The sequence below is a fragment of the Elephantulus edwardii genome, unplaced genomic scaffold, assembly GCF_000299155.1.
Source record: "Elephantulus edwardii isolate Elephantulus edwardi_28Jun2011 unplaced genomic scaffold, EleEdw1.0 scaffold00304, whole genome shotgun sequence".
In the NCBI taxonomy this organism is placed as follows: Eukaryota; Metazoa; Chordata; class Mammalia; order Macroscelidea; family Macroscelididae; genus Elephantulus; species Elephantulus edwardii.
Genome location: NW_006400054.1, coordinates 1,899,869 through 1,912,576, shown reverse-complemented (window position 1 = coordinate 1,912,576; position 12,708 = coordinate 1,899,869). Strand labels below are relative to the sequence as shown.

The window sequence follows — 12,708 nt, the reverse complement described above, 5'->3', positions numbered from 1 at the left end:
TGTGCATATATCTGCTTGGATGTCAGTTATGGTCTCTTTGGGGTATATTCCCAGTAGTGGAATTGCTGGGTCGAATGGTATCTCTATTTGCAACTTTTTGAGAAAGCGCCACGCCTCCTTCCACAGTGGTTGTACCATTTTACACTCCCACCAACAGTGAATCAGGGTTCCAGTCTCTCCACAACCTCACCAGCATTTGTTGCTTGCTATACTATTCTTGAGTGTGTCAGAGATTGTGAGGATGGCACAGGGTAGGCCAGGCAAAAAAGCCTCCGTGTTTTCTGGTAGAGACTCATCTTAAGCCAGTGTGTAGAACCCACAGGGAACGATGTTTGACCAAACTAAGCAGGAGATGTAGCCGACGCAAGGATTTGAGAGCTAACCGTAGACTGAGTATCTGTGTAACAAGGGCTGTCATTCTTTGGTCCTTCAACCTCAAGACATGCCTATTTCTTTTGCTCTTATCCTGGTCAGGAGTACTGGCATATATAAGTAAAATATCTCACTCATAAAAAAACAAATACTGCATAGTGCCACTGTTGTAGAATGGGACAGATATCAGGTTTGGGGTAAGACTGAGAAAAATGGGATAGATTATGTATACTGAATTGAAGCAGATGAGGGAGAGAGCAGTTCAAAAGCAATATATGATAGGGTATTACGATTATCACAGGAATCCAGAATTAAGGTTGCATAGTGGAGTGCATTCGGGGCGGGGGAGGATTGTATACCAATGAAGTTTATCTTTTGCTTTTCAAAGAGAGGAGTGAACTGGGGTGTGAGGGAAGGAGTAGAGAAAAAAGCACAACAATGAATGGATGGATATCCAAAATCTCTGTAAATGTTCATTAAAATTAGTAAAATAATTTTTTTAAAAAAATAACTAATCTACCCTCAACATAAGAAAAAGAGAAATAACCTTGATAAAGTGATTATAAGGTGCACCTGAAAGAAAAAAAAACCATTAAGAATACCCAATATAATGGAATATAAAAAGGATTTGGAGCTTGTATTTTATATAATAAAATATACTACTAAAAATAAAAAAGAGTACTGGCATATGCGATTTAGTGGTAATAAAAACTTTAAAGAGGATTAGATGAAGTTAGGGGTTTCTCAGTGGTACAAGTGGTTGAACACGCTGGGTCACTAGCCGATAGGGCAGGAGTGTGAGTTCACCCAGAAGCGTCCAGTGGTCTGGTGACAGTCCTAGGGAACACAGAGCTCTCTCCTCGGACACAGGAGGAGCTGACTTGACAGTAAGAGGTTAAAACGTCAGACCTTCATGTATCTCTGAAGCTAAAATCAGAGGAGGAAGCTTTTAGGTTTAGCAAGAAGAGACTTGTGGGTGGGCGGTGGTGCAGAGGGGCGCAAAGGAGGCGCGCTCACGAGGAATAGGGACAGACAGACAATAAAGTAACAATCATAATTCAGGCTTTTGGAGAACTTGAGAATCGTATGGAGGGATCATTGAGGAAGAGGAAGCCTCTCAATGACTTGGATCCGTGTAGTGGTGGAACCAGTGATGATGCAGGATTGGGCGGGGGTTTCCATCCTATGTGCAGGATTGGGCGGGGTTTCCATCCTCTGTGCGGGATTGGGCGGGGTTTCCATCCTCTGTGCGGGATTGGGCGGGGTTTCCATCCTCTGTGCAGGATTGGGCGGGGTTCCATCCTCTGTGCAGGATTGGGCGGGTTTCCATCTGGAACCAACCTGTTGGCAATTAACAACAACAACAACGAGGAAAGTGTTGGCTGGCTACTGACTTGGGAGACCTACATACCTTCTAGGATGGACAGATTGTGGGTATGGAATGAACGAGACTGAGCTGGATGATGGAGGAAGTTTGGAGAGAAGCACGTGACTTAGGGAACCCCAGGTGCGCATGACGAGTTTCTCTTTGGAGCTCAGAAGGGATTCCTCTCCAAAGATGAAATGAAGGGAGGAGCTTATTGTAAAAAAACAAAACCGAAAAACCCCAAAACCATAATGGCTGACAAAAATACGTGTTAATAAATCAAGAGTAGAACAAATCTTTTTAATAAAGTAGACCAATAGCAGAGCGAGGTGGAAGCAAGCACAGGCCTTGAACTGGAGGCAGGATTTCGGAGTCTTGATGTCAAAAGACAGCAAAGAAGTGAAGGGAAGGGAAGAACAGGGACCAGAAGTGGATCGTGGCTCCAAGCTCCTTTCCCCACACCTCACATACGTTCTTCACAAGCAACTGCAAGGTGACGCCTGTCAGAACCTCCAGTTCCGGCTATTCCAGGATGCTATGACCTCTGGATGAGAGTTGACAATGGAATATATTCCTGCTCCACAGCTACTCGGAGTCTGCACTGTCTGGGGAAGAAAGAACCATGGAGGTCAAGTCAATGTTCTCTATGCAACTGAAAGAATTGGTTAAAACAGTTGGGAAGGAACGAGAGAATTGTGTCTGGGAGAGGGAAGATGTTTTGGATGCTGGAGATTATGGGACGCCAAATTTCATCCTAAATATTTGTAATAAACGGAATGCTACTTCAGGTTATGAGGGAGGCTGATACAAACTGGAATTCACCGTGAAGCACTAAGGTGATCCTTAATTGTTTACAGGGGTCGACACTAAGGCAATCCTTGTTTACAGGATTCTTGCTGACCCCTCCCTCCTGAGTCAAGCAGAAGGTTTTCAATAGAAAGAGCTTAACTTTATTTGCATTGAATTATCTTGGCAATTTGCTCTCTGGCAATTTTCAGTAAAGACCCAAGGAAGCTAAGGTCAGTGCTTCAGTTCTTGTTGGAGAACTGTTAGCCTCCTGCTTCACCTCTGTTTTCTCCCTCATTCTTGGTGTTCTGTCTAGTTATTTATAAAATTATTTTACCCTTGGCCTGCAACAGGAGATAAGGAAGGAGGCCTGGTGGTGCAGTGATTAGGCGCTTGGCTGCTAACTGACAGGTTGGTGGTACAGACCCAGCAGGCACTCCTCAGAAGGATGTGAGAATGTCCTTCCATATGATTTTCCTTTTGGAACCTTTTCGGGTAGTTCTACTCTGTCCTACAAGGTCTCTATGACTTAGAATCGACTCAATGACAATGAATCAGCTGGTTCTAGGTAATGAAGACCTCAGCAAGTGGCAATGGCTCCAGAGAGAGGTGGTTCATTTGAAGCAATGGGTTCTCAACAAGGGGGTGATTTTTTGCTTCCCAGGCGGACATGCAGCAACGTCTGAGGACGCTTGTAATTGGAAGACGCCTGAATGACATCTAGTGGGTAGGGATTTGCGATGCTGCTAAAGATTCCATCACGTGTGGAACATCTTTCTAAAGCAGCCTCCAGAGAACAGCGACTGGTCCCCAAATGTCAACAGGGGCCCAGGTTGGGAAAGCTCGCTCTAAACAAATACACTGGGTGTCAGATGTCTAGGTCAGATGTGGGGCTCGGGCCAGGTTTGGCAGGTGCCTTGGGCCGGTTGATCTAAGTCCTTCCTGCCACTGTCTTCACCCTCCTCCTTCCCTGTAGCTGCATCTAAGTCAGGGCTCTCTCTCCAGGCAGTTTGGGGCAATGAAATGTACAGACAGCTGTGAGATTTCTCTAGATCCTTGGATATTTTCCACCTTGTGGTCCCACTAGGACAAAGTCATCAGTGAATATGGTGGAGTCACCAGACAGAACGAGCCAGCGTGATTGTAGATTAGCTCAAGGGACATCTAGTGATATCTGGAGACATATTTGATTGCCCCCATTGGGAGAATGGATTGCAATGGGTATCTAGTGAGGGGAGATCAGGGATGCTGTTTAACATCCATCAATGCACAAGGCAGAGCCCAGGATGAAGAACTCTTGGTCCCCAAACAATAGGGGTCCAATGCAGAAAGCTAAGTTGAGCTGCATCTCAGCCCTTCTTGAAACATGAGAGAAAACAACACTAACAACGGCTTAAGCTTCTGCGAGTCGGGCTTTCTACTGTTTGTGGTAGGAAGAGTTCCAAGTTGCAATGGGAGGAGGAGGAAGCTCTTTGAGGTAAGCCTCTCGGGGCCGTCTCCAGAGCACACTTCCTTGATTCTTACCAGAACATTCCACGGTTTCACTGAAGACCCATTGCCTTCTATGAAGCAGAGAGAAGACAGCCACACTCGAGCTTCCTGGGCCAGAAGATGCCAGCTCCAGCGAGTTCCTCCACCCACATCCCCCGTAGGATCAGCGGGGTCCAAGATCACAGGCCTAAATGGAGAGGAGGGTTTCAAAGAAGGCGTTAGAGACCCAGGGACCCAGTGCATTAGAAACCCAATGCTTTAAAGACCCAGTGACTTTAGAATCAAACAGCATGCACCTAAACCAAGATGCCATAAAATAGAATCAAATATAATGAGTTTAACCGGGTCGCACCTCCTGCAGATAACAGGACTATGGGGTCTTGTAACCACTCACCTTTCCTCCCTTTTCCCTTTGCACTCTGCTTTTTTTCTTGCTTCCACTGCTTTTGCCTCCTGCTGGTAGAACTGAAGGCCCCAGGGTGGTGCAAGCCTTTAAGCATTGGGCTACTAATCATAAGGTTGGTAGTTTAAATCCACCCAAAGAGTCTTGGAGGAGAAGCCTGCTAGTCTGCTCCTGAGAGGGGGTGATTGTGTGCTGTCAAGTCAGAACCGACTCATAGCTGCCCCTCCAGCGGGTTTTCAGAGGCAGAAAATCACACGGGAAGAGATTGACCGTCTTTCTCCCACAGAACAACAGGTAGATTTGAACCAGGTACCTTTGAGATTGCAGCCCAGCTTCTTACCACTAGGCCATCCGAACTGCCTAACCTCTGAGGGGGTTGTTACTGTTAAGTGCCGCTGAGTTGTAGATGACTCATAGTAACCATATGAATGAAAGACCTGAGCACTGTTCATAGAGTTCCCAGAGGCAGGCCATTTCTGAGGTGGATGCCACTCCTGCTTCCAAGCTTGTTTTAATCAGGAAGCTCCACCAAACACTGTCCATCATGGGTAACCATGATTGCATTTGACACGTCAGTGTCACAGTGTTCAGCATCACAGCAACCACGAGTTACCTCTGTACAGCAAAGGGACAGACCAGTGCTATACCACTTAGAATGTTTGACAAAAACCAATTTAAACCAGGCTTGAGGGCCGCAGATTAAAATCACCGACCTTGGGCTTGGGAGCATCACTTTCTGTCCACTAGGTCAACATAGCTCTGTCTATGTTATCATTGTTATTGTTGTTAAGTGCCATTGAGTAGGAGATGATTCATAGTGACCCTATGAACGAAAGACCTGAGCACTGTTCTGAGGGGGTGACAGCCATGAAAATCCAGGAAGAATAGTGACCCAGTAGAGAAGGGGCCAGGACACTGACATAGCTTTGAAAGGAGTCAAGCTGATTGGCGTGGCCAGGTCTTGGAGAAAGCCATTGTGCTGGGAAGGGTGGAGGATCAGAGGAAGAGAGGGAGACCCTCAATGAGATGGACCAACAGAGTGACTGTAACAACAGGCTCAGGCCTGTCAGAGACCCTGAAGATGGCACAGGGCAGAGCAAGGTTCAGGTCTGTTGTTCTTAGGGTCACTATGCGTCCTAGTCGACTCCACACACAGCACCCAAAACAACAATAACAACTTAACTGACAAGGCAGGGGGCCGTGGCTCCGAGCACCTGGGTCTCCGGATCTGGGCCAGCAGGAACTTCCTCACAGTCACGTCCTTCATGTCGTAGTTGACCAGCCAGAAGATGCAGAGCTGCTGGTATTTGATGACCAGCTCCAGGACCGTCCGGAACCCTTCGGCGGTGCTGAACTTTGTCTCCCCGCTGCCCTGCTCCCAGGCATAAACGGTTAGCAGCTCCAAGGCATACTTTGGGGGCAGAGACCCCTTCTTCTTCAGTTTCCTTTCACACTGTGGGAAGAGCAGAGACAAGTTAACACGAGGGATTGAGTAAGAGTTGCACAGACTGCACATTAAAAATGGTGGGAGACACACAGCAGGGAAACGGAGGCACAGATGGGGAGCTGAGGCTCCCTGATTCAGCGCAGATATGCAGGTAATAATTTGGTAGCCAGTGGGCAGCACACAGAGTCCCTGCTGGTACAGTGGTTAAGCACGAGGCAGTCCCCATGGACTCATGGCGGACAAGATTTACAATCTGCCCACATGATGACTACAGCTTAGAAAACCTCATGCGACCAGTTCTGCTCTGCCCTGGAGCATTGCTATAAATTGGCATCAACTGGACAACACACAACTACAATGGGAAGCATAGATGTCCCTGGGTGGTGCCTGAAAGGTTGGAGGTTCAAGTCTTCCTTGGAGGAAAGGTTGGCCATCCACTTAGGAAAAATCCTAACTTTCATCACTTATGAAAAATCTTTTGCATCAACAACTTTCTCATCACTTATGAAAGATCAACCCTGTGGGACACAGTCCTCCTTCGATACACATGGAGTCACCAAGAGTTAAAATTGAGCTGATGGTTTTTTAAAAAAAGCAAACTGTTGTGCTTTGAGCCACAGATGCCTCCATAGGGGGATAATATAGCTTCCATTTACTGTCCGTCAAAGATTAAGGTGTGCCTGATTCAGGCCATAGTGTTTTCAAGCACTTGCTAAGCATCTAAGAGCTGGACGATGAATAAGGATGACAGAAGAAGTGATGCCTTTGAGTTGTGGTGTTGGAGAGGAGTACTGACTATCCCATGGGCTGCCAAAAAAAACCCCAAAACAAACACCAAAAACAAACAATCAAACAAAAAACCAAAACAGATAAGTCTTGGAGAAAGCACAACCAGAGTGCTCCTTGGAGGCAAAGATAGTGACGTTTTGGCTCACATATTTTGGGCATTTTTTTTTTGGATGTTGTTAGGAGAGGTCATTCTTTAGAAAGGAATACCACACCTAGAAAGGTGGACGGTCAGCAAAATAGAGGAAGATTCCCAATGAGATGGATGGACATGGTCACTAGAGCAATGGGCTGAAGCATGTCAGAGATGATGAGGACGGCACAGGATAAGAGAAAATAAGATTCAGGGGGACAGCGGCAGCACCCAATCCAGGAGACGGCCAGCAGGAGGCTGATGAAGGAGCTTGAAGAAATCCCCAAATGTGGGATGAAAAACTTCTGTAACATCCAGGTTGACAAAGCTCATTTATTGACCCGGCAAGGGCTTATTGTTCCTGATAAGCCTTCATACAACAAGGGGGCCATCAGAATAAAAATAAACTTCCCAGCATGGTATCCGTCCAAACCACCGAAGATCACATTCAAAATTAAGATCTACCACCTGAACAGGGATGAAAAGGGACAGATCCATCTCCCAGTAATTAGTGCTGAAAACTGGAAGCCAGCCACCAAGACTGACCAAGTGATCCAGTCCATCACAGCACTGGTGAACAGCCCCCAGCCTGAACATACTCTCCGGGTTGACCTAGCCAAAGAATGCTCCAAGGATTGTAAAAAAAATTCTGTAAGAAAGCTGAGGAGTTTACAAAGAAATATGGGGGAAAGTCACCAGTGGACTAAAATCTGCAGAGATTGACCCAGAGAGTGTGAGCTGAGACCCCAGCAGTGTATTCAGACCCCCACAAAGCAGGACTCTGTGGAGAATTGACCATGCCACCACTTGGCTTCTGCTTGTGACAGTTACTAACTTTCTACGGTTTTCTTAATCTAGGTAACCTGTAAAGAAAGGATTAAAAATTTAAGATGTTCTAGTTATATATATATAAATAAATAAGATTCAGGTCTGTTTTTCATAGAGTCATTATGAGTCACACTTGAGTCGACAACATCTAGCAACAACAAGAAGAAGAGAGGAAATGCAGAAAAGAATTTCAAATTCTCATGGAATCCAGACTTTCTGGATCCATGGAGGCTGGATAAATTCCTGAAACTCTTCCCCTGAGATCATCTTTAAATTTTAAACCTCAAAAATTTCCTGAAGTCTTTTTTTACCTTAAAAAATTAATTAGGTGGTTCATTTTTACTTGACTGAAGGTTTACAAATCATACTGGTTGTTCACACAACCATTCATAGGTGTTTTACTTTATAGCATGAACTGCCACTGATTAATAGAATTCATAAATCACGATGTCTAATGAGTCCCTTATTGTGTATTGCCTTTCCCCTGAAGTCTTCTTAAAACCAGACAATAGTTTAAGGAGCAAAGAATCTCTGTCTCTAGCAAGGAGCTATTTAAAGATCTTTCTCAACGGGATTGAATTCAAACAGCAACTCGAGAGATTTGATAGGAACCTTCAGGGGCTATGCAAGTAAGCTAATGAGGAGGAAAACCTTGCAAAAAGCTAAGGAAAAAGCTTGTAGAACTCAAAGAATATATCAGTGCCAGTGCCCTGAACATGAAGGAATTGCTGAACTGTCATATGTTCTGCTGTGCAGATTCTCAACAACAAAAAGAAAACCTATTTCTAAAAGACCAACCCAGTGTGCATTCATTAAGGTGGCAGGCATTTCATTGGCTTCATTCCAAATCCAATCCTGCAGAGCAGGTTCTGGGATCCCTCTTTCAGCTTTGGGACGGTGGCATGATGGGCACCATGGTCCACAGTGGCGCTGGGCCCTTGAGCACATGCACTGGCCTCTTGCATGCTTTTCTGGGAATGAAACCACAGACTGAGTCTCCACGTCTGGACAATTCAGCAAGCACCTGGTGGTGTGTGTGACGAGTCTGCTCTGGTGATAATGCCCTAAGCTTCTCTGTGCAGGTCAACTGGAGTAGGTGGAGAGACGTTATCCTGCATCATAAAAGAGTCCCGGGTCCCAGTTGGAGACCAAGGAAGCATCAGCATCTAGTGATGATAGCCACTGAGCCCCTGTAAACCACACTGGTAAATGTGTGTGGTTTTAAAAAAGACCAAACCAAACAAACCTTGTGAATCTCAACCTCCAGCTGCCCTTTGATACACACAACCTAGACCCTGGCCCATGTCAGGGCAAAGGGAACCACCTAGACAGGGCATTGCTGGGTGGTTCAGTGGTAGAATTCTTTCCTTTTGTTTGGGAGGTCCAGGTTTCTATGCCTGGCCAGTGCATCTCAGGCACCATCGCCACCACTACCAGTTGGCCATTGGAGGCTTGTGTGTTGCGATGAAATGAAACAGGTTTCATCAGAGCTTCTAGTTAAAGAGCTAGGTTCCAGACTAGGAAGAAAGTGCTGGCAATCTACTCTAAAAAACACCCAGCCAATGAAAATCCTATAGATGGGAACAATACACTCTCTGATCTGCAACTAATCATGGAGATGGTAAATCGTGTTCTGTTATGGATGGAGTTATCTTAAGTATAGGCTGCTACCAATAGCCACAATAATAACAGGAACAGTAGCAGCAGCAGCAGTAGTGGCCTTGAAGTTAGAGATTCTAAGCTTGATTTAATAGTTAGTGATGGTCATGCAGAGATCCCTGGGGTTAAGAAGCAAGCAGATTCCCTGAAGCAGGTAGTCCCCCAGCAGGAGAGGCTATGGGTTCACGTTTCACGGACATGGATTCAATGGTCACAGTGCTTTGAACAAGGACTGTCATACCTGCTTGTACCAGTGTTTCACCAGGCGGATTAAACTCTTCACCTTGGTGGGACGAGAGCCGATGAAATCTCGCTGCAGCTCGGTGAAGCAGGAGGAAAATTCTCCCTCTACGTATTCTGGGGATTCAAACTGACGGATGAGCTCAGCATAGACGCTGGGGCTGGGGGCAGAGCCGGAGACCCGTTGGCCTATCACGGAAGAGACGTTGACATCATGATACCTTCAAATGTGTGATAACGAGCAGATTGGAAGTGATTTTTGACACATTTAGTTCATGGGAACGACTTTGAACTGTATTGATACATTGGAATGACAGACTGCAGTCAGCTAGTGAGTGACTAGGGTTCAAATCTGGCCCATTGCTTGTTTTTATAAATAAAGTTTTATTGGAACATAAACATAGCCATTTGTTGACAACCTATCTCCTGCTGCTTTCCTGCACCAGAGCAAAGCCAAGTAGTTGCATTACAGATCAGACAACCCAAATAACTCAGAATTGTTACTGTCTGACCCTTTATAGAAAAAGTTTACTAATCTCTCTCTCTGTATGTGTTTGTGTGTGTGTGTGTGTGTGTGTGTGAGAGAGAGAGAGAGAGAGAGAGAGAGAGAGAGAGAGAGAGAGAGAGAGAGAATTAAAAGACAGCAACTCAGAGTTGCAGTCTCAGAGACTACTCCAGAATCAATAGATCTGGTGTGTCTGGATTCTTTAAGAATTTGGAGTTCTTTTCCATAGCTCCCATAATGATTTCTGCATTATGTTGCTGATCAGACTATTCAGCGGTGATAGTCGAGCACCATCTAGTTCCTCTGGTTTTCTAGCGTATAAATTTTTTTCAGCTCGTCCGTCACCAGCTGCTTTTCTGTCCATCCTTTCCCACAGCCATGTTTGGAGTCTGTCCTCCTACTCCAGAAGCTACGGCCTGGGGAGACTCACCTAGGACATTAAAGGCGGGCAGGACATCAAACTCGACACTTTCCTTCAGCTCTCTGGATTTCAGAGAGAAGCTTAACACTCTGGGAGCCTTCCACTTGGAGATCTCCACGTCCACTTCAAAGCTCCCCGTCTGCTGGCAGGCTTTCAGTTGCCTATGGATTTCCTCAATGATTTCATGTCGTCTGTATTTTTGGTAGGGAAAGCCTTTCAGCGAGTTGGGGAACAGGACAAGGTCAGCGTCAGAACCGGTCTTCAGAGCTGTGCCTTTGGCAGTTGATCCCCCCTGTGGTAAAAAGGGAGCTGGATGAGAACATCTCCTACCCTGTGGTCCCCACCTCCAGTGGTTGTCATCCACTCGATTCTGACTCTCGCTGCCCCCACGGGTGTCAGAGGAGGATTGCATTCCATAAGGGTTTTCCATGAGTGGATCAACAGCCTTTGTTCCAAGATGCTACTGTTGTTGTTGTTATGTGCTGTCAAGTCACTTGTGATTCATAACTACTCTATGTACAACAGCCCTAAACTCTGCTCTGTCCTGTGCCAATCACACTGTCTCTGACACTCCCATCCCGATTATCCCAGTCACTGAATCAATCCACCTCATAGAGGGCCTTCCTCTCCTGTGCTGTCCCTCCACCCTCCCAAGCATGATGTCCTTCTCCAAGAATCAGTCCCTCCTTACAACATGTCCAAAGTATGTTAGACGAAGCCTCAGAATCCTTGCCTCCAAGGAGCAGCCCGGTTTAACCCTTTCCAGGATGAATCTGTTTGTTTTCCTAGCAGTCTATGGTACCCTCAATACTCTTCTCCAGCACCACAGCTCAAAGGCATCAATTATCCTTCTATCCTCTCTAGTCACTGCCGAACTCTCTGATGCATAACAAGTGATTGCAAAGATCATGGCCTGCATCAGACACACCTTAGTCTCCAGAGAGACACCATTGCTCTTCAGAACTTTATCTGTGCTCTGATGTATTGGTTTTCTCCTGTTTGGAAGCTATTCATAATTCAGGTGCAAAGGTCAACATGCTTTTTCCTGTTAGCAGCAGGTAGTATTTTAGCTTTGCAGGCCTCCTGTGTGTCTGTGTGGCCTCCACTCCTTTCCTCTGCTCTTCTCCTATTTTGCTTCCTTCTCCTCCTGTTTCTCTCTCGTCTTCATTCCCTGTTCCTCGCTCCTTCCCCTTTCTCTTCTTCTGCTCTCACCCTCTTTCTGTCTACCTCCTCTCTTTCTTTTCCTCCCCGTCTTCTCTTCTCACCCCATGTCTTTTCATTACCGCCCCCTTCTCCCCCATTTCTGTACTCCTTCCTATTCTTCCTTTCTCCTCGTCCCCTCCCCTTCTCTTTCCTCTTCTTCCACTTCTCCTCTGCCCATCTATGTCCCAAGGAGCCACTGGTGGGATGTCACTTCTACCCTTTGGTTTAGACACATTACATACACATCAGGCCACCAGGGTTCCTCGGGGTGGGGAGAGGTGATAAATAGAGTTTAGGATTTATCATGTCTCTGTTTTTGAGGAGCATAACTCAACCTATGATGTATTTCCAGAGATAATTTCACCGGGCATCCATAAATGAGATCTTATGGGGCTTGACAAAGACCTTGTTTGTTCTTTGCAAATGTCATTTGAGTGGGAATCGGGAGATAATCTTGGATTAGAGTGGGCCCTAAACCCAATGATAAGTGTCCTAATAGAAGGAGAGAGGGAGAGATGTGAAGACAGAGGCGGATACAGGAGGGATGTGCAAGCTAGGGAGTGTCAAGGATCTCCAGGATCCACAGAATGCTGTTGGTGGACTAGGTGGTCTATCAGTACCCCTCCCTGCTGGGGACCAGTATCCCCAGTGCTTAAACATCTTGGCTTTCCTTCATTACCCCTTGTCCTCAGGGTTCTGGCGGTGGAAGTCAGCAACACTGCGTTATTCCAGTAACCCATCTCCCCCACCTAGTGCCAGCCCTCCCAGTACCCGGCGAGTCCACACCTTGATGATCTTCTGAATCTTGATCTGATCGGCTGAGTGTTGAAAGCACTTTTCTTTAAGGAATGTGCAGATAATGTCGACTGCCCTCCTGATCTGAGCAAGGAAGTCTTCGCTGGGCTGGAGAAAGTCCTTGATGAACTTGTCTAGCCAATGGCTTGGAGTTGTGTAGAGTGATGTCGGCTGGAAGACACAGGGACTGGGCTATAAGTGTCTTACACACACACACACACACACACACTCTCTCTCTCTCACACACACACACTCTCTCTCACACACACACAC

The 12,708-nt window shown here is 46.2% G+C and overlaps 1 protein-coding gene across 1 annotated transcript in view; it reads right to left on the bottom strand.

Annotated features, from left to right (window-relative positions):
• Positions 1–2,241: 2,241 nt before the first annotated feature.
• Positions 2,242–12,708, bottom strand: part of OAS2 (2'-5'-oligoadenylate synthetase 2, 69/71kDa) — a 22,275-nt gene continuing 11,808 nt past the window's right edge. Inside the window, 6 exon segments of the mRNA XM_006901013.1 lie at positions 2,242–2,343; positions 4,049–4,202; positions 5,633–5,871; positions 9,513–9,700; positions 10,447–10,729; positions 12,427–12,606. Of these exon segments, the coding sequence (XP_006901075.1) occupies positions 2,242–2,343; positions 4,049–4,202; positions 5,633–5,871; positions 9,513–9,700; positions 10,447–10,729; positions 12,427–12,606 (1,146 nt within the window).